General features: G+C 41.8%; 1 protein-coding gene across 2 annotated transcripts in view; it reads left to right on the top strand.

The window, feature by feature from the left end:
• TSPAN7 (tetraspanin 7) overlaps nt 1–21,420 on the top strand; it is a 106,216-nt gene that overhangs the window by 77,179 nt on the left and 7,617 nt on the right. For both annotated transcript variants that reach the window (XM_044441899.1, XM_044441898.1), the window contains 5 exons: nt 1,995–2,183; nt 10,820–10,894; nt 13,699–13,794; nt 14,944–15,099; nt 18,715–18,798. In XM_044441899.1, the coding sequence (XP_044297834.1) occupies nt 1,995–2,183; nt 10,820–10,894; nt 13,699–13,794; nt 14,944–15,099; nt 18,715–18,798 (600 nt within the window). The remainder of the gene's footprint in view (nt 1–1,994; nt 2,184–10,819; nt 10,895–13,698; nt 13,795–14,943; nt 15,100–18,714; nt 18,799–21,420) is intronic.

The raw sequence follows: 21,420 nt of genomic DNA on the forward strand, positions 1-21,420 counted from the left end.
TCATTATTACACCTGTATTGAATGGGGTGGCTGCAGCTGGTAGAATGTGAACTATGCCAGTTCTGCACAGTAGTTCAGTGTCACTATACCCATTTTGCTAGGAGCAAGAGAGAGCCATGAGAATGTATGAGAGCCATGCAATGAATTCCAATGTTCTCATCCAGTCTCTTGGAGTGTAAAGATGTTTGTTTGGAGCGCTGAAGTGCTGGAAGCTGTGTCTTGAATTGTAGCAGTTGTGTCATCAGTTAAGAGGTGAAAAGAGTCAGAAAAAAGGAGGGTTTATACATGGGTATAATGCATTATCTGGACACCAGGTCTAGAGCCTCTTCCATTTATCAGGGAATGCTATCATTGTATTTATGCAAAATAGCAAAATATGTTTACCACTGTTTGGGCACATGAATTCAGTAGTTTCCATTATGGTGAAAACATGATTTTGTGTCAGACACAAATGCAAGGGTGGGAGGAGTTGGAAATGGTGTGCAGGGAAATTGTCCTTTAAAAGCAAGTCTATTATATATAGTTTGGTGGTGTGATACAGAGAAGAAACTGAGGTTTTTAAAAACAAAACAAAACCTTAGCAATTCACAGCTCCTTCCTGAAAGTCAAAACAAACCCACTTTCCCCCTTGTGCTGAATTTTGCAGGAGTAAGTGGTGTTGAAGGCAAATATACCTCTGAGTTGCCATGTACTTCAGGGCGTTTCAACCAGTTGGTCCTCACCTGGCACTTGAAGCAATGTGAGAATTTGTGTTATTCACTGGTTCACACCTCTGCAGGTGCTCATTAGTAAATATTAAGTTTTCTTTTGTTTGTTTTTAAAGCCCGACAGGACACTACTTCTTGACTTCTCCTACCTGTAGAAAAGTACCACAAATTTAGCATTCATGGATATACATACTGTTGAAAAGGTACAACATATAAAGACTTAAACCAGCATTGCTTAATAGTAGTTTCCGTCGTAACTGCAAAACTTGCATTGGGTGAAGTGTTCCTTTGATTTTTCTTCTGAATTCTCTCACATGTTAACAAGATTTCATTTAATAATTTGTATGCTGCTCAACAGCCAAAACTCTTTCATTTCATACATGATTTTATTTTATTTATTTATTTAGGGGACTTCTGTGCTGCCCCATTCGCCGAAGCCTCGAGGTGGCTCACAAACCATAAATAAATAGAATTCAATAAAACAATATAAATTAACAATATAAATTAAGTCACCCTGGCCAAAGAATAAAATGAATAAATAATATTAACAATTAAAATAACATTTGAATAAAAAGGTCTTCACCTGGCGCCGAAAAACAAATAACAATGGCGCCAGGCGGACCTCTCTGGAGGGCGCATTCCATAGATTGGGCACCACCGCAGAGAAAGCCCTCCTCCGAGTACTTACCCTCCTAATTTCCTTCATGGAGGATTCCCGGAGAAGGGCCTCTCCCACTGATCTCAAGGGGCGGGCGGGCATATATGGACGTAAGCGCTCCTTCAGGTAACCAGAACCCAAGCCGTTAAGGGCTTTATAGGTCATCACCAACACCTTGAATGGGGCCCGGACTTCAGTGGGAAGCCAGTGAAGCTGACGGAGGACTGGAGTCATGTGAACATAACGCCCAGTCTCCGTCAGCAGCCTGGCAGATCTATTTTGAACCAATTGAAGTATCTGGACCGTCTTGATACAAGAAGCACAAGGAAGGAGATATCAAATAATTTGGTGTAAGACCTAATGAGTTCTTCAGATACTTTTGTTCTCCAAAATGGCTGTGTGGGTTGCTGGTCATTTGCTTAGTGACTTTTGGCACTACTTCCCACATTCCTCCAAACATTTGTCCTGCCAGCTCCTGTGGTGTTAAATGGCTCTGTCTGTCTTTCTATCTGTTTTGGTGACCGCAACTGCAATTCTTTTATGCTTTTAAAATGTATCCATCCTCGGCATTACAGGTTATTGATATTTACAGCCTCTGACCATGCCTTTTTCTACTTCTTCTTTTCTAGATAACTGGTGTTATCCTTCTTGCTGTTGGTGTCTGGGGAAAACTGACTTTAGGCACATATATATCTCTTATTGCTGAAAACTCCACTAATGCCCCATATGTTCTCATTGGGACGGGTACCACGATCATTGTCTTTGGATTGTTTGGTTGCTTTGCCACATGCCGTGGTAGTCCATGGATGCTGAAACTGGTGAGTATGTCAAATAACTCCATAGCAGAATGCTGGAAAGCGGCAGGTTTTTGTTAGGGTTAAAAAGATGTTAAGCAGGTTTCAGAAACTCACATGCAGAGCAAGAGAGTGTAATTGCATTATTAGGAGGAAGAGCATTCATTAATGATATCTTTGTATGGAAAGTGTTCTACTATTGGAAAAAGATCCTAGGAATGATTTATAGGAACAAGCCCATAACGAAAGGTTGGAAAACACATAGACACCACACATATACATAAGATAAGATAAGTTCTTTGGAATTTTGGAGTATCAACACTCTGCTTGTGAAAAGGTAGTATGTCAGGAAGAAGGGTTCTAACTGAGTAGTTTGTGTGTGGAAAGATTTTTAAAGTTGGGCACATTGTAATAGGTAACTGACATTTCCATTCTACATCATTTTCTTTCTGAATAAGTTATTTTTTAAAAAGGAACCTTTGGTAAACTTCACTTCTCTGTATCTTTAAAATAAAGAAAGTAATTCCAATATGCCAATAATGTACAAACCTGGAAGTGTTTTCCTGGCATTTTTAATTACTTTTCTTACAAATTGGTTCAAGGGTAGTTTCACAGAAATAGGTCAGAGTCAGAGAATAAAGGGGATTAAGGTACACTGATGTCCAGCTACTGTCACTAAACAGCGTTCCAAATTTTTAAGATTTCTGAAGTGATTTTGAAATGGAAATCAGCCTTGAATGGAGGTGCAAGAACTGTGCTGGACAACCATGCTGATTTTTTAGAAGACCATTAGCAGTAAATAGCATGAAGGCTGCAATGCTGTACATATTTCCCCACAGAACTCAGTAGGACTTTCTCTCATAAGACTGAGTTGTAAAATGCCTTGAGCCTCAAGATACAGGGGTGCTTGTGTAAATAAGGTTAATGCAGTCCAGTAGAAATCAGAAGAAAGATTTTAAAATTAAATATACATGTTTGCCTAGATTTTCTATTACAAACATAAGAAAAAATGGGCTTATTGTCATGTGCAAAAATGACAGTAAGATAGATAACGATGAGAGAAAAACTGCCAACATACTCAAATTTGTGCCCTTCAGTTGTCAGGGTTACCTCTGCTAATCCATAAACATTTGCTTGCAGTCCTGAGCTTGCAGTCCATCTAGAAGAAATCAATGTGTACGTCATGGCAGATTTCTGCAGAGTTTTCCCTGGCAGCAGCTCCCCGCTAGTTTGCTTGAACAAGCTGAGAATAAAACAAACCATTCCTGAACCAGCTACTAGAGAAACTGTAGAAAGCCCCGAGTTTGCCCACATTGGTTCCATGTAGCCATGGAGGTTGCAGCCATCCTGTGAAAGCAAGTCCCATTGGTTCTACTGCAACTCATTTCCATGCTCAGTCGTGCTCCTGGTTATTCCTAAGTACCTGTCCTTTCGTTTAAATGTCTCTGATGAAAAAATAAATGTTTACTGCAGGGGTTGTTTATTTGTAGGTCAAGCAATGCCCATTTTTTCTTCTTTGGCATTCCACCTAACTATCCATGCTAGTAAAACTTAAGCTGAACCATCCCCTGCTTAAGGACTTCTTCCTGTCTAAAAAACATATGTAGACAATAATTGTGCTGGTGCAGTTGATGAGTGATGCATGAATGAGTTAACACAGAATAGATATTTCAGCAATGATCCATCCGAACGTGAAACCTTCCCAGTTATTTTGATTTAATACCCTCTATATCTCAATTCATTTATTCATTTTAATGTAATCCTATCCTCTTATAATTTCAATGGAATTTACAAGGTGGGTTCCAAAAAGTGTAATAAAACATCATTTAAAATTCAATAAAAATACAAAGTCAGTAAAATGCCAGAACATAGTCTAAAACAATAAAGACCATAAAAATAGCATGGCAGTGCAATTTCAAGCTAGCAATCTCTCTAAGGCTCAGGGAAAGTGACAACATACTCTTTTTCTTTTTCACTGTAAGATAGAAATTATTATCCATCCCAGCCTGTTTACAGATGGGACAGAATGTATATTTTGTGCTTTGTTTGTGCAGCCAGAAGTAGAATGATGGCTTTGTACCACCTCCAGGATCGGGGGCAGCATCCCTTTGAATACCAGTCATTAAGGCATGCAAGTGATACTGCACACCTGTGCTGCTTGTGACCTTCTTCTAGGTTGGCCACTGCGGGAAAGAAGATGCTGCCATAGGATGCACAGCTAGATGGGTCTTTATGTCTGAGCCAGCAAGGCCATTTTTACATTCTTATTGCAAAGAAGTTTGTACAGATATTTTAAACTAAGAGCAATCCTTTTATTGATCAGTAGTTGGTTAAAGTGCAGAAAGGAATAAATGGACAGTTCTCTCAATGGATGAAGTGGTAGGATCTATATTGGGACTGGTACTTCTTAATTTGTTCATAAATGGGCTAGAGTTAGAGGTGAGCAGTGAAGCAGCCAAGTTTGCTGGCAACACCAAACTGTTTAAGGTGGCTAAACCAAAACAGATTGTGAAGAGCTCCAGAAGGGCCTCTCCACACTAGGAGAATGGGCGTTAAAGTGGAAAATGGAATTCAGTGAAAGCAAGTGTATCACTTCTGTAAAGTGATACAAAAAGAAGCAAAAGATTTGTGCTTCACATATATGCTGAGGTGCTCTGAGCTGGTGATGACTGACCAAGAAGGAGATCTTGGACTGAGTTGCATACTCCATGAAAATGTTAACCCAGTGTGAGGCTACTGGGAAAAATACAAATTCTTTATTGGGTATACTTAGCAAATGAATGAGAAATAAAACTGTCAGGATCATACTACCTTTATATGAGGTTACGGTATGAACACTTTTGGAATATTGTCTGAAGTTGTGGTTGCTACATTTGAAAAAGAATGCTGTATAGCTAGAACAACCACTTTATAAGGGAAGGTTACCACATTTGGGCCGTTTAGCTTTGGAAGAAAGCAAGTAAGGAGTGATGTGCTAGAGATATACAAAATTATGCATGGTGTGGAAGAAGGAAATAGACATTTTTCTTCCTTTCCCATAATCCCTGAAGCAGGGGCCGTTGAAAAAGCTGGCTGCTGGAAGTTTCAGGACAGGTACTTCTTACCCAGTGAGCAGTTAAAGTGTGGAATTCATTTCTAGAAGAAGTTGTGCTGGCTATCAACTTGGATGAATTTAAAAGGGGGTTTAGACAAACTCATGGAGTGTAAAACATTTAATGACTGCTAGACATGATATTACCTCGAGTATCAGAAGCGTTATGCCTCAGCATGCCAGTTGCTTGGGAACCAGAGCAGGAAAATCATATCGCACTCATGGCCTACGTTGGACTTCCCGCGAGAAACTGGTTTGCCACAGTGTGAAAAGGACACTGGACTCAGTGGGCGTTTGGTCTGATACAGCATGGTTCTTACGTTCTTAAATTTGCAAAATGCAGGGTCACGCTACTCAGCACTGTTCCCACAGTTACTGCACTCCACTAAGGTATGCTTATCAAGCAGACGACAGGACAAGCATGCATGGCAATGATTTTGTTTGCAGGCCATTTCAGAATGGCAGTGGTCTATGATCCCAGGACTCCAGAGCATTTCCAACTAGGCATGCGCCTCCTAAGTAGGCCTAAGAAGAATGGCCCCAAAGTGGGTGAATGAATACTATTCCCTGTGCTCATCAGGGCATCTGTCTGCCTGCCTTTCTCTTTCACACAAGCAGGAGCTATAGACCAATCTATAAGCCGGAGGCAAGTTAGGGATGTTTATGCTAATAGGGCTTCCCCTTTCCCAAGTTAATGAAGATAGCATGAAGAACATCAAATTACTACCTCAGGGTCACCCTGGCAAGGAATTACCTCATATATCAGAACTAGATAACTTCTGCCTAATAACAGTGATTTACATTTGAAGCGGAGATTTCAGAGAAGTGAAGAAATTCTGCCCGACAAATTACCTCATTGGGAAGACTGTCCAAGAATTCGAGCGATTCCCAATAGTAATTCAGGACATTTGAAAAAGATTAGAAAGTAGATAAAGGAAGAAGCCTTAATAGGTACTAGGAAAACAGCTTCTTATAGCAAGCTCAATATAGTTTGAAGACAGTTGTGAAGATAAGCCTATAAAATGAATTGCTTAAGACTTGGTTTTGCATGACAAGAAAACTGCAGGAAGAAACAGAGCCTTGGGCTCATGCAATGCTTAAGGAAATTGTGATTGCAGGCTCTTCAGCTCCAGTTTTTAAAAAAGTTTAAAGAGGCAAGCTGTAATTGTCTGATGAGATTGGCTAGAAGTTACAGTGAGGGGAGGGCAGTCTGTGCCAGCTATCCCCAAGTTCCATCAGGCACTTTGGGGATGACTGACAGTGACAGTCACCCAACAGCCACATAAGCAGAGTGGCAAGGGCTTTTTTGCAGGAGGCGGGGTTGCTACTTTTGCCTTCAGGCTTCTGTCTGCTTGGGTCTCACCCACAGTGGGTTGCATTGCTTGAGTTTGGACAATATAATAAGCCAACACGGGGGACAACCCTAGAACAGCCCATGGACACTGCAGGATGGCATCGTGGACCGGCCAGCTGCCGCAGACGTCGCCGCGCCCTGTTGGTGTACTGTGCACCCTTCTGCCCATCAGACTCCCTGCCTGAGCTGACGGAGATCATCTCGGACCTGGTGTTGAAGGCCCACAGGATGCTGGTCCTGGGGGACGTCAATCTCCACAGTGAGACTGTTCTGACCAGGGCAGCTCAGGACTTCATGGCTTCCATGACAGCCATGAGGCTGTCTCAACATGTCATTGGCCCAACGCATGAACGAGGTCACACTCTGGACCTGGTTTTCTCAACAGGGCAGGAAGAGGGTGACCTGGAAGTGAGGGACTTGTGTCTGACTCCCTTGTCATGGTCAGATCACTGCCTCGTGAGGTTTGAGCTCGGAGCTGGCCTTTCCCTCTGTAAGGGTGCAGACCCCATTATGATGGTCTGCCCTCGGAGCCGGATGGATCCGGATGGATTCCTGAGGGCTCTGGGGGATTTTCCAGTTGATAAAGCTGGCACTCCTGTTGATGGTCTGGTTGAGCTGTGGAATGGGGAAATGACCAGAGCTATTGACATGATCATTCCTAAGCATCCTCTCCTGCCAGGCAGAGCCCGTTCATCTCCATGGTATACATCTGAATTACAGACGATGAAGCGGGTTGGGAGATGACTAGAGCACAGGTGGAGGAAATCACCGGATGAATCTGACTGAACACACTTATGTGCTCATTATCGGGCCTATGCTGTGGCGGTGAGGATGGTGAAGAAGAAATTCTTCTCCTCTTCCACTGCCTCCTCACAGTGCCGTCCAGCAGAGCTTTTCCGAGTGGTACATGGGCTAATACATCCAGACCCTAAAAAAGATCCTGTGCCACCATAGATTGCCCACCATGATGACTTTGCCCAGCGCTTTAAAGAGAAAATTGCTCAGGTTCGTCATGAGCTGGACTCCACAGTTGATATAGTCCCTCTAGGGGAGGTGTCCAGAACTCCATCTGGTCCAGCTTTATTGGATGAATTTCAGTTAATGAGGCTTGATGATGTGGACAAGGTGCTTGGACAAGTACATCCAGCCACTCTTGCCCTTCAATGGTTACTTACCAAAGATGAACACGAGATTGGTTATTAACGACTCACTGAGGGAGGGCTGGGTCCCTGCTTCTTTAAAGAAGGCGGTGATCAGACCTGTCCTAAAGAAGGCATCCCTGGGTCCAGAGATAGCCACCAATTATAGACCAGTGGCCAACATCCCGTTTCTGGGCAAGGTGTTGGAGTGGGTGGTGGCGGGACAAGTCCAGACACTCTTTGATGAAACTGATTATCAGGACCCATTTCAGTCCGGTTTCAGACCGGGTTATGGTACTGAATCTGCTTTGGTCACCCTGTATGATGACCTGTGCAGGGGGAGGGACAGGGGGAGTGCATCCCTGTTGGTTCTCCTGGACCTCTCAGCAGCTTCTGATGCCATCAACCATGGTATCCTTCTGGATAGGCTGTCGGGACTGGGAGTAGGAGGCACTGCTTGGCAGTGGTTCTGCTCCTACCTTGCTGGTCGATTCCAGAAGGTGGTGCTGGGGGACTTTGGCTCTGCACCATGGCAACTCTGCCATGGAGTACCACAGGGCTCCATTTTGTCCCCCTTGCTATTTAACGTCTACATGAAACCACTGGGAGAGGTCATCAGGAGGTTTGGGCTGCAGAGTCATCAGTATGCTGATGACACCCAGCTCTACCTCTCCTTTTCAACTAATCCAGGTAAGACAGTGGCTGTCCTGAACCAGTGCCTGGCCGAGGTAATGGCCTGGATGAGGGCCAATAAACTGAAGCTCAATCCAGATAAGACGGAGGTCCTATCGAGGTGATTCGGGTTTCCAAGTAAGTGACCTGGGCCCTACCCTGGACGGAGTTGCACTCCCTCTAAAGGACAGGGTCCACAGCTTAGGAATGCTCCTCGACTGGAACTGTCCATGGAAGCCCAGGTGACAACGGTGGCAAGGAGCGCTTTCCTTCAGCTCCGGCTGATCCATCAGCTGCATCCTTACCTGGAGGAGAACTGCCTGGCAACAGTGACACATGCACTGGTTACCTCCAGTTTGGACTAATGTAATGCGCTCTACATGGGGCTGCCTGTGAAGACAGTCTGGATACTTCAGATGGTACAAAATAGAGCTGCCAGGATGCTGTTGGGGATTGGGTGTTATTCTCAACCCAGTCCTCTACCTGCTCTATTGTTTTCCCATTGAAGTCCAGGCTCAATTCACGGTGCTGGTTATTACCTATAAAGTCCTAAGCAGCTTGGGATCAGGATACCTAAAGGAACACCTTTTTCCCTATATGCCCTCCCACCCCCTAAGATCAGCAGCAGAGGCCCTCCTCTGGGAATCCTCTTTGAAAGAGGTTAGGAGACAGAGTACTCGGAGGAGTGCTTTCTCTGCGGTGGCGCCCTGACTATGGAATGCGCTCCCTAGAGAGGTCTGCCTGGCGCCAGGTCAAGATCTTTTTATTTAACCAATATTTTAAAGTTAATTAATTTTAATTGTTTATTTATTCATTTAATGCATTTTAACTATGTTATTTTATACTTAGTCATGGTGTAGCCAATTTATTTATTTGTTTAGGATTGGGCACTGTATTTGGGGTTTTCATGTTTGTAAACCACCCAGAGAGCCCTCTGGGTTATTGGGGTGGTATATAAATGCAATCAATCAATCAACAAGGATGAAATGACTCCTGTTTGCAACACACAACGGCCATTTATCATAGCAACCCATCATGGGTTGTCCAATCATCTGAACCATTTCTTTTTTGCTGAAGTATTCCAGAATAGCCTGAACCATTTTTCTGAACCATTTCAATATTCCTGAACCATTCTTGCTGAAGTATTCCAGAATAGCTCTTGCATGTTTTTAGTGACCCCTGAAGAATGATTTCAGGAGAAGTGTTCTTCAGTTGCTGCCTAGATTCTCCTTTGGTCATGGCTTATGTGGAATGGCATTCTCCTTCAACACATTTGACTCACCAGACTCGACCATTTCCCAGCATGTGTTGAGGGTTTCTTGTTTCCTTTTTCCTCCCATTTCTGCTGCAGTATTAAGGGGAGTGGGGGGCGGCTTAACCTTTTGAAAGTCACTGTTTTGCTGAGCTTGTGTCCTTTATTATATACATATTCTGTACATATTTTTCCTGTGCTGCTCAAAAACAGTTGCTTTCACAGCAGGGGTGACCAAATGGAGGCTCACAGGCTGCATGCAACTTTTTATTTTGCGGCTTGCTGAGGTGCTGAAAAAGCCTATGGTATAGTAGGTCTCTACTTGCCTCTGGCATGGAGCAGGGAAGGAACGGGACAGAATCTGATGCACCCCATCAGACAAGGTGTGGAATTGAGGCTGATGCCAGCATGCAAAATTGGGCTGCTTCTTCTGCGGGCCCTGCTGGAGCTGAGGGGACTGCACGACAGCTGCATTCCACGGGAGGATTGGGTCCTTGCTGAAGCTTCTGGCACGGCCACTGGCAACAAGATTTCCAGCCAATTCTGCTGCTGGACAATGTCTTGCACCCAAGGTAGCAGTGCACAGCCTCTCAGTTTCCTCTGATATTCTGAACTAAAAAGGAAAGAGAAAGGTCCCACTCGGAAAGGATTGTAATCATTTCGGCTTGAAAGTATAGAATGCCCTAATAGAAATTTACTCAGCAATAAGTCCTACCATGTTTGGCAGAACTTACTCCCAGGTAAGTGTGTGGAGGGTTGCATTAGCTGAAATACGTGCTACTCAATTAGTCCAAGCAATTTTGTCAGAAATTTTCAGTGTCTCACAGTCAAGATGAAGATGCACGAGACCTAGCCTGATAACTGCAGCAATGTCTGTTTGGTTGTAATAATTAAATAATAAATAAATACGGGTTCAGGTCTTACACCTTTCAAACATCTGACATTTACTGTGTGGCCACCCCTGTTCTGTAGCATTGATGTTTATGTAAATCCGGTGTTTTCACTGCATTTGCATATAGTATTGATTAGAAAAATATTCAGTGTGGGCTGATATCAGAGTTGTTGCTGTTGTTGGTTTACATTAAAAATCCAGACTGGATGAAAGTGCTCTTCACTGTGAGAAATCTGTTCTAAATGCTTCCTTTCTTTCAGTATGCCATGTTCTTGTCTCTGGTCTTCCTGGCTGAGCTAGTGGCTGGCATTTCAGGATTTGTGTTCCGCCATGAGGTGAGTATAAATTACGTGTCGGTAAAGGTGGTGGCTGCCTGGCTCCAAGCGGCTTTTGCTGAAGCCTCTTAGGGCTCTGGATATTATTATCTAGGTTGCCTAGTTCAGTAATTCCATATGCATTCTGGGTGATGCAGCTGTTTTACTTGGCAGCAAGATGTGCAGTCCGAAAACCTGTTATCATTCCAAATGAAAGGATTTAGCTAAAGCCCTCCAGGGTTTTGCTGTTCAGTATTTACTTTTGAGCTAAAATTCTTTATATGTTCATCATGTAGAATCTTCTTTTACCCTGTTACGTATGCTGAAGACTGCAAAATACCTTAAAGTCTTTCCATAAATGCTGCTACTTCAGCCAGATAAGCATTAGATTTTTAGAATGCATAGAGGATTTCCAAGAATGCAAAGCCAAACTAAATTTGTTGCTTTGCTGCCTTGTAAATCTTATTTATTTCCTGTGCTAAAAAGTAACAGTAAAACTAAAAAGAGCAAGAGAGAATAAAAATTGGGTTAGTGAGATACAATGAAATAAGAAAACAATTTGGGTCTATAATGCAAGTGTCTCTTGGCCCATTTCATATGTATTGTGGTATATTTCTCATAAGGATGGTTGAAAATTGTCTGACAGAAACATTATTCAAAGAATATAAGGTTGAAAAGAGGGCTACATTCCAAACAAAGTTATTTTAGGCTTGCTTAAGTGCTTGAATAAGCTTACTGGAGTTCTGACTTTCCTTTCTTTAAAAAGCAGGCATTGTGCCACATCACAAACTGCTTTTCAACCACTCCTAAAAAGTAGCTTGTTACATCTTGGCCAGGTTAGGACTTGGCTTCCTGCTCAAAAAACACAAGACTTCCTTTGGAAGTGGCCATGTGATCTTCTGAGTTCTAGCCAAGCAGTTGTATTGAAATGCTAGTATTAATAAGATTTCATTAGATTTCCATGGGAAGGCATGTATACTCTTTCCAGAGGTTTATTTTGTTGCTGGTGGATTTCTCCCCAGTGACTTTTGATTTATGGAATGGCTGCCATTATGAAGGACAGGTCACATCCTTGGTAAATTCAAATCAGAACAAAGTCTGGTAGATCTTCTCTCTGCCCAATACAGCAACTATTTTACATTGATTCATGGTGCAAATGGTGGGATATTGCATGACTGCTACCATTATGATTACTGAATAAATGGGGTCACATTCAGTAAGTAGTACCCTTCCTGCTGGTGGTTGCTAAAAAGATAGGGAGACATTTTTCTTCTTTTCACATAATACTAGAATCCAGGGTCATCCCATAAATTGGTGGGAGATTCAGGACAGATAAGAAGAATTACTTCTTTGCACAGCACATAGTTAAACTATGGAATTCACAGCCACAATTGTGGTGATGGCCACACATCTGGATGGCTTTGAAAAGTGATTGGATGAATTCATGGAGGATAAGAGACTTGGTCACTACTGGTCCTGATGGCTATATGCTAACTCTGTTATTGGAGGCAGTATGACTGGGGGCCATGGGCGGCAGGATGCCTTTGCACTCATACATGGCTTGTGGAGAGCAGGGTTGCTACTCTGTGAACAGAATGCTGAGCTAGATGAATCCTTGATTTGATCCAGTGTGAGCCATATGTTTCCCTGCACCATTGCTATTTTGAGGAAGTAGGAAAACCTTTTCTTCTGAATATCTGTTAAACCAATAAAAGTGATACAAGCAGAGAACTTTCCTATGCCTCTTTGCAAGAGTTTTTTCTGCTTTTGCTTATCATGCCAAGGGCTAAGGAATGTTGCAGCAGGGTGGCCCCAGAGCTTCTTTCAGATCTGGTTTGTATAGCATCATTACCCTGGCTTATTCATGAACATTTATGGGGAATCCAGATGTCATCTTCTACATATAACATTCTCCTATTTGCTTATTGATATTTGCATCTATTCCCTTAGCAAAGAAAATGTTAAGGCAAGATTGAGCAACTTGCGTCCCTCCAGATGCTTAAGCTACAATTCTGAGCCCTAGCTAGCATAGCTAGTGGTGGGGGACCATGGGAATTGTAGACCGAAACATCTGGAGAACCACAAATCATTCAGTCCTGTGTTAAGGAGAAACTGACAGAACAGCTGGTTAGTGCATTGTGGTTGCTCTGTACCCAGTAGAAAACCTGTGTCTCAAAACACCCTGAAAATATTCTCTTCTCTCTAGCTTCACTGAATTTCAACAGACACTGCTTGTGCATTTTCAGGCTTATTCTTGAAGCTATAGAAAGGCTGAATGCTTGTTTTTAAAAAAACAAAAACAAAACTGGCACTCCTGGCAAGCTGAATTATATCCTTGGGTCAAATTCCACTTCTGTATTGTGCACTCATTGTAGGATGGGCATGGTGTATTTCCAAGCAAATGGCCAAATCCCCCAGAAAACCTACTTAATTCAGAGAAATGAAGTTAGAACTGTCAGGATACCTGAATAGCCAGCCCAGTCCTTTTGTCTCTTTCTTCCATTGCCATATTTTGTTTCTGTTCTTTACCTGATACCTCTGACTTCTTGACACTTGAATGAAAGGCAGCCCAGAGCAGGCACCAAGTGCTGCTGGGTGTTCTAAGATAACTTTTGCCACTGCTGAATGTATGTTTGAGGAGAAATGGCAGGAGTAGCACACTTCATTTGCTCCCATTGCTTGTCTAAACCCTTGCATTTCACATTAGTGTTCTCTTGTTGGCAGTAGTGCGGCAGCTTCATTGAAGCTGAGGGTTCAGGTACCAGGAAGAATTTTCTGTGTGTCAGCCCAAGATAGCTAAAGTGTTGACTAAATTTCCCTTTCAGATCAAGGACACTTTCCTTAGGACATACACTGAAGCCATCCAGAATTACAATGGAAATGATGAGAAGAGCCATGCAGTGGATGATGTACAGGAGAGTGTAAGTTCGGAGCCTTCTGCCTGCGGTTAAAGCCAACAGCCTTCTTTGATTGCAATGACACAAATTCTTTTCTTTGGCTTTGATAGAACAAATTGTTTGGCATCACATACATAGCTGTTTTGCAAATTCCATTCATCTCTTTTGTTTCTACCTGGCACTGACAAATTGCAGATATGTAGCTCATGGTCTTTGCTGGAGCAACCTTTAGTGGAAGCTGTTGCTAATTTTGGGCTGTCTATAGGAAGCTGTGGAAGAATGTAATGCTTTTAAATACCCATGTAAATTACTTGATATTTTAAGCATCATGTTAAATTATATACCCCCAACATTTGACAATTTTATCAGTTTTTAAATTGTTTCAGGGCACATGGCCCCTGTCTGTGATTCCATGATAAAAATAAAAATTTATTAAAGTATTTCTGGAACGTTTAAGTACAGGTCACTTTTCAGCCTAAGGACTAAATTCCATTTCAGGGAAGCTCTTGGGCGTATATTTCAGTGGTGGGCAAAGTTGAAGATAAAATGGCAGGTCCAGAAGTCCAGAGCACCAGCATTTTGTAGCGGAAAACTCTTAGTGGCAGTGAGCAAGCCATAGGAGTTTTCCCACCTTTAGTTTAACCCTTCCTATGTTAACTGTTCAAGAATCCCAGAAGGCTGGTATAGCTTTGAAAGTGCTGCAGGTTGTAGTTTAGTGGCAGAACACCATCTGTTTGCATCTAGGAAGAAGTCCCAAAACCACTCAGAACTATACATATGCAGGAAGTTCTGATGTCTCTCATTTCTCAGCTTTGTCCTCTGCTTGTGTTAAATGTTAGAGTGAAAGCTCCAGGCAAGGGCCTCAGCTTCTACTTGCTTCTCAGTAATGCACTATGCATATAGATAATACTATAATAGAACAATATTGTTTTCAGAAAAGAAAGGGCTTTGTTTCTCTCTTTTTGAGGTAATAATTTGGTTGGAGAAGGATCCAGTGGTGTCTGGCTGCTGCCACAGCTTTCATTGTGCTGGTGGAAACCAACATTTATTTAATATCTGTACCACTTGCTGCCATAAGGGGTTTCCCAGGAAACCTCTGGCATTGCATTATTGAGTCAAGGTGCACAAATGTTCCCCAGTTTGTAACATGTGATCCTTTCTCTTTCTTTTTAGCTGAGATGCTGTGGCGTTCAGAACTACACCAACTGGCACACTAGCCCTTATTTTAATGAACACGGCATCCCCATAAGCTGTTGCATGAATACCTCTGATTGTAATTCTGCGGACCTGCGCAATGCAACCATTGCTCCGACTAAAATAAACCAGAAGGTATGGGCACCTTTGAGAACTTGTATGTATATAGTCATGTGGCTGCTCTGTAATAAGATGAAAAATGCACTGAAGTAACAATGCCAGGAGAATGGGCAGCTATCTTACCTCTTCAGCCTACTACTTGACAGTATTCTAGACCTGATGTCTTTCAAATACCAGCAGAAAAAAGATGTTACTCATATACCTCCATTAATAGACTCTGGCAGTGATTTCTGACCTAAGTTCCTATTCCCATAACTCTTGTTCTGATAGAAAACTTCCTCCACAGAGATAGGGCTGACAATGCTGAAGAATGCAGCTGTAGATTCAGATAAACTTGATACTTGTGTCAATCATGATGTCCGTCCTGATCTCTGCTTCCTCAACCACCAGCATTTCTCAGCTCGTCTTCTGAAAGACGTGTCATGTACTGCCTGAACTGAGAAATAGAGATGATTGACATAGCACTATGTTTCCTTGGGTATATTTACTGCACCTGCTATAATGTTACTGGAATCATAGTGCTGAAGGCAGAGTGCAAGAAAAATTGACCCCTAAACCAAAAGTGATTGCAAAAGCCATGTCATCTCAGTGAGTATGGATGAGAGCAAACTGGATGAATAGCTATGCAGAAAATATGGTTTCATGATTTTGTTTAGTCCATGATTAATGTAACATAGAAAAACAATATTTTTCTTTCATACCGGAATATAACTTTTTTTCTATTATTAGTCTTTGCTAAGATTTGCAGGGGAAGCCAAATAATAGCCTGCAGTCTGGCTAACCTTTATGTTAGAGAATTAATGTTGATTGTCTTGTGATTTTAGTTACCCTTTTTACTGTTACACAATAAATTATGCAATTGGGGGAAAAGAGATCTTTGGTTTAAGATATAAGTAAGTAATCCAGTCACAAATTTTAGAAAGCTGTAATGTGGCAAAGTTATATTAGTTGCCATTTTACTCCGAAATAAAGCTCTGACTAGGCGTTCCCTCCATGCTCATATAAATTGAGGATGGCCATTACCTGGTGTTCTCCCATTATATCGGCAGCTCCTTAGCAATGACGTTTTTGTGTTTGTCTAGATAGAATCTGATGACTCAGGCTGAAAAACCTAAAAGGCCTTTTCTCGCGCACTGAACAGTGCCCTCCATCCAAGAAATGGAGAGTGTTCAGGTGAACCAGTTAGCCTGGTTGACTCAGAGAGCATCCTGTTGAGCCCCCAAGGCAGAAAATGATTCTCCAACAGCAAAACTGGAGATTGTCTCAGAGGCTTCTCTGAGGACAGAGGAGCTTCTGAGGTGATCTCCCTGTTTTTCACAGGAGGGACACTTACTTCCAGGAGTGCTGACTGTCACTTCTCCCCTGACTAGTGGGTCTGTTCCTGACCAGTATTATTCAGGAAACTGCACTGGGTCAGGCTAAATGGAGCATGCAGAGAGCTGCTTCTCAGTTGGTAGAAATTGATCAAGATTGCCTGCCAATGGAGTAGCAGCACCTGCTTCCATACCATCCATGATTCAAGTGAGTGGTGAGCCAACTGGCTGTCATTCAGAGCCACATTTCTCCTATGGCAGCTTATGGTGCCCTTCAGAAGTTCTGAACATCAGCCCAAACTAGTGAAGTCAGGAATGCTGGAAATTATCTGAAACATTTGAAAGGCTACATGTTGGGAAAGGCTGTCCTGTGGGCCACCAGTTGTATAACACTGAGAAAAAGCTTCCTCAGGAAAGGACAACCGTGTCAGCTGGAGGATTCCTTGGGTCTCTGCGTTCACTCCTCTGTATCCTGTCAGGTCCTACCATGTTTGATTATTCACACTTGGCTCACCAGACAAAAACCTCAGATTGTCTTTGGAGTACTTGACTTCCTTTCCCAGTTCCAAAAGCTAGTCTAAAGACCACACAAGAGCTCTGATCCAGTAAAGCCAGGCTGATCGATCACACAGATAAACCTGGAGTCAGTGCAGATGTACGATGGCTTGGAATGGTTTATGGACGGCTCACACAGATCTTTGCTGTCTGTCATCTCCTGCAGTAGATTTAAAGATAATGCTTGACTTACAGAACACTGTGAAGACATTTAACTAGCTTCAGTACAATGAGTCTCACTTTTCAAATGCACTACTGACAAGACAGTTTTTTAATCTAAAATACTAATAAGGGAATAGTTGTAGAGTGTGAAATTAGTTGCTGGAGCTTTAATTAGAACATGCTGTTAGATGAGATATTTTTTCAGGTAATTTTGTTGATAATTTTGCAAACGATGTGAGAATATCCAGTTCAGGCAAAGTAAACAGACAAGTAATACTGCCTTATGCTGATGAATTTCAAAAATATCCAAGTGGCAAACGGCTTGAAAGGGATTACAGTAGTATGAGTGTTGGCTTGGCCTGGTTTGGCCTTGATTTCAACCTTCATGCTCTTAGCTTCAGAATCCCATTAAAGTTAGTGAGAGCCCAAGCCAGTGCATCTTGATGGCAAGACATCAGGAGGAGTTCTAGTGGCATTCAGGCCCCAAGGCTTGCTCTGGTGGAATCATTCTCTAGTGCCCTTAGGAGTAGACCTTGGAGTCACAAGCCATTGTATAAGGTTTCCATATAACAGTTTTAACTAGTCCTTATTCACCACCATTAGCCCATGTTTTGCTGAAATACAGGGAGGTAGAGAAGCATGTTAGCAAACTGCTTCTCTGTGTTCTGGGAACAAGCTGATCCCAAACAGGAATCCTTGGGTGGTGGGGGGTACTAAATATGCTAAAGGAGCTGCTTCCTACAGCAGCGCTTAGTCTGTTCTGCTGTCTTTCTAATGGAGCCCACCCAGAAGTTAGTGCTGCTGAACACAATGGAGCACAACGTGGGTAAAGTCAAGGTGTTAGGATGTCCTTGCAGTGAGTGGGAGGGAGCAGCAGAGATGGGTCAGACCTAGAATATGGAGATAATCATGTTACTTTTATTAAGAAACACTGTTAGGTAGAGTCAGACAGCACAAACTAATGAACACAAACAAAAGTTTCACTTAAGTATGGATGGAAAGTGTTTTTGCAAGCACAAAGCTTGCTTTTGGTTGTAAAGAGTTATAAGGCCTTGGTCAAGATTCTGATATCAGAATCAAAGATTGCAGCATAGATGGCTGCACTCAGCAGCACAAGAAAAAGGCTTGCTTCAAACGAAGCCCCAGACAAAATTACCTGCCCATTCAATAAAAATACCACTCCTGAACTAAGTGCATGAACATGACTTGTTAATTTCTTCCTAAGATGTGATTATATAATACATTCTAAATAATCCACCATGGAATTGTGTGTGTGTTTGTGCCCTTATGTATATCAGGTCATATTTTTATTTAGACATACTTATGCATCTTTTGTAGACTGGGATTCTTTCTCCATTATCAAAGTCTAAATTTGAATGAGAAATGTTCCTTTGAATAAAGTTAACATGATTTTACCAATATCCAAAAATGTAGCAGTTTATCAAGGGGTAAATGGTATCAGATTTACTCATCCCTATTTTGATTTCTTGCTGATGTTGAAATTAGTATCAACTCACCCTAATCTTTAGGCGAATAAACATGAAAACAGAGGCAAATGGATATCCCAGCAGAGAGTAATGGTGTGCCTTTGTTTTTCCAGGGCTGTTATGATCTGGTGACCAGTTTTATGGAGACAAATATGGGAATCATAGCCGGAGTGGCATTTGGAATTGCATTCTCACAGGTATTCCCTTTTAGTGCTTTGGAGCCAAGGTGTGTTTGCTTGTTTCTTCAGCTTGGGGAAGGATTAGGGCAAGGGACAGACCTCAGACTGCTCATTAGTTCTTAGGTCATCTGTTCATTGATTTTTCTTTTTCCAACTTAAATGGAGTTTCTCCTTGGGAATATCAGTTACAGCCCAACTAATGGCTACCTCAAGGGGGAAAAGTACCCTTCCATTGGGTCAAATAAAGGTTAACCTAATAAAGCACTGGCTTAAATGGAGCATAAACAACTCACATGTCAAATAGTTGATCCATGGTTTGAATAGGTTTTTCACAGCCCAGAGCTGTCTTTTGCTTAAAGGAAATGGCCAATTCCAAGAGCCATCATGGTTATAAGAAAAGCATATGCCTTTATTTTCCCATTTGAGGGTTCATATTTGAGGCCATCAATATTTCAATTATTTCAGTGAAACTCAAAACATTATTATAATGTTATGCATTTTACACTGCATCTGAACATTAAGGACAGGGCAATAGGCTGCTGTTTTCTTTGAGAATTTGTAAGATGAGGCTTTTCCTCTCTCTTTATTCAGTTTCTCTAGCTGTAAGCCAAAAGAGATTAATTCCAGTGTTGGTATGATTATGTTAGGACATAAGTTAAAGTAATGCTAGTTTCTATAACACAATCCACAGAGTTGGAAATACTAAAAGCCATTTAGTTCAATAGCCTGTCCAAAAGAGAAGACCATCTGTACAACAACCACATCTGCTAAGCAAATTAGGCAGTAGCTAAAGGAACACCTGACTACATGCCCTAATATTAGTTTGTGTTTTAATATAGGCACTTTAGGGTCTTAATCCTATGTAATTTTGGCAGAAAAAAGTCCTACAGCTCTCTGCATGCCCCGGCCAGGATAGGGAGTACTAGGAGATACAGGACTTCTTTCTGTCAAAACATGCTTAATGTTGTTCCCTTTAAGAGCTTAAATGTTTGAAACTCTGTGAAACCTAGTGAAAGTGACTGGGATTTGGTTTTGGAAATGCAAAGAAAGTACTTTTTATCCAACAGATAAAGATATGGAAAGTCACTACTGCAAAATATATTTGATAATACACATTCATTTAAATGGCTTTTTAAAGGGGTTAGACAGATTCCAGAATGATGGGTCTATTGGCCCATTATCCTTACCACGTAAGTGATGACCATTTCATGTTCAGAGGCTATATAACTGTAGGCAATGGGGACAAGCAACAGGGGAGACTTGTTGTCATTATGTCCTGCCTCTAAGCTTTCCAGAGGCACCTCCATCTGGCTGCCTTTAGAAATAGAATGCTGGGGTTGAAGTACTACTTGGGTTTTTTCCCGTGTGATAGTTCTTCCTATATTCTTGTCCTGGCCTTGGGAAGTTACAAAAGGGGAAACAAAGATTGTTGGTGATTCTGGGCAAGACTTGTGTGACAGGTTGCAGAAAATAAATGCATATTTATCATGTTTGTATCCCACCTTTTTCATCATGGAAACCAAGACAGTGTACATTAAAGTCCCAGATAGTCTCTGACCTTACCTGCTTAACTTCAACAACACAGGTACATCCTGTACTTTTGCATCATGCCCCGCAGACCTAACTAGAGCTGTGTTCTTTATACCACTCCGGCAAACATTTGTTGCCCATAGCATTATGTTCTCTAGCCAGCTTTGGTGAAAAAATTACTTTTGTTCCCTCCAAAAAGCTATTTCCCGTAGTTCATTACACAAGCTTTTTTTTTAAAAAAATGAGACATCACGGATTTCTCTGGTCTTGTGCACATAGGAGGAAATTCTCTCCTCCACTTCTGCCCTTTTCTCCATCAAAGACCATAAAATGTACTGTATACATAAAGGAAAACTGGGAACCTTTCCCTTACTTAATCAATTTCTTTGCTCCAAATAAGTACAAGAGTATTTTCATAATGATCAATAACACAGGGCACATCAAACAGCATTCTAAGTTTTAACTTTAGAAGCACTTAATCTGCCATAAAGAAATCATCTCCGTTTTTGTTCCTCCATAGTCAACTGTGTTCTGCAGCTCTTTGCATAATTATTTAGAGAATGTTCAGCTTGTGGAAGATGCAAGCCTTGTAAAATGGAAAAAAGGAATGTGGATCCACATGAAAGCATTATATTCCAGAGGTGCAGATTGTTTAAGCCCAATTTGGAAAAGTTTCCTTGGGCCTGTGACAATCTGCACCATTCAAATTCACAAGCTTTCTTGTAAATCCATGTGAGAAAAAAAATGTTATCTTGTTACCTGGGATAACTTTGGATTAGCAAACATTCTCCATGGCAATGATGGGATGCACATGGCAAAATCTAGACTGTTAAAAGTCACCAGGTTGTAGGAAAGTTGAGGAGATGGACATTTTCCTGTTCATGTCAGAATCATCATTACAGATTTGGGGAGAGGATTGCATAGAATACCAGAGTGTGGCTACTAAGCTTAAAAGGCTGGTAATATGAGGCTAGAAAGATAAAATTGCTGGTTACTCATTAAGCAGGAACAAATTATAGTAAGTGTACAGCAATGTTGCTCTGGTTTTACTGGGGAATGCAGTGCCTTGGCACTTATTTGTAAATGTATTGGAAATCAATTTTACAATAT

Source organism: Varanus komodoensis, unplaced genomic scaffold (genome assembly GCF_004798865.1).
Source record: "Varanus komodoensis strain SLA01 unplaced genomic scaffold, ASM479886v1 scaffold4, whole genome shotgun sequence".
Classification (NCBI taxonomy): Eukaryota; Metazoa; Chordata; class Lepidosauria; order Squamata; family Varanidae; genus Varanus; species Varanus komodoensis.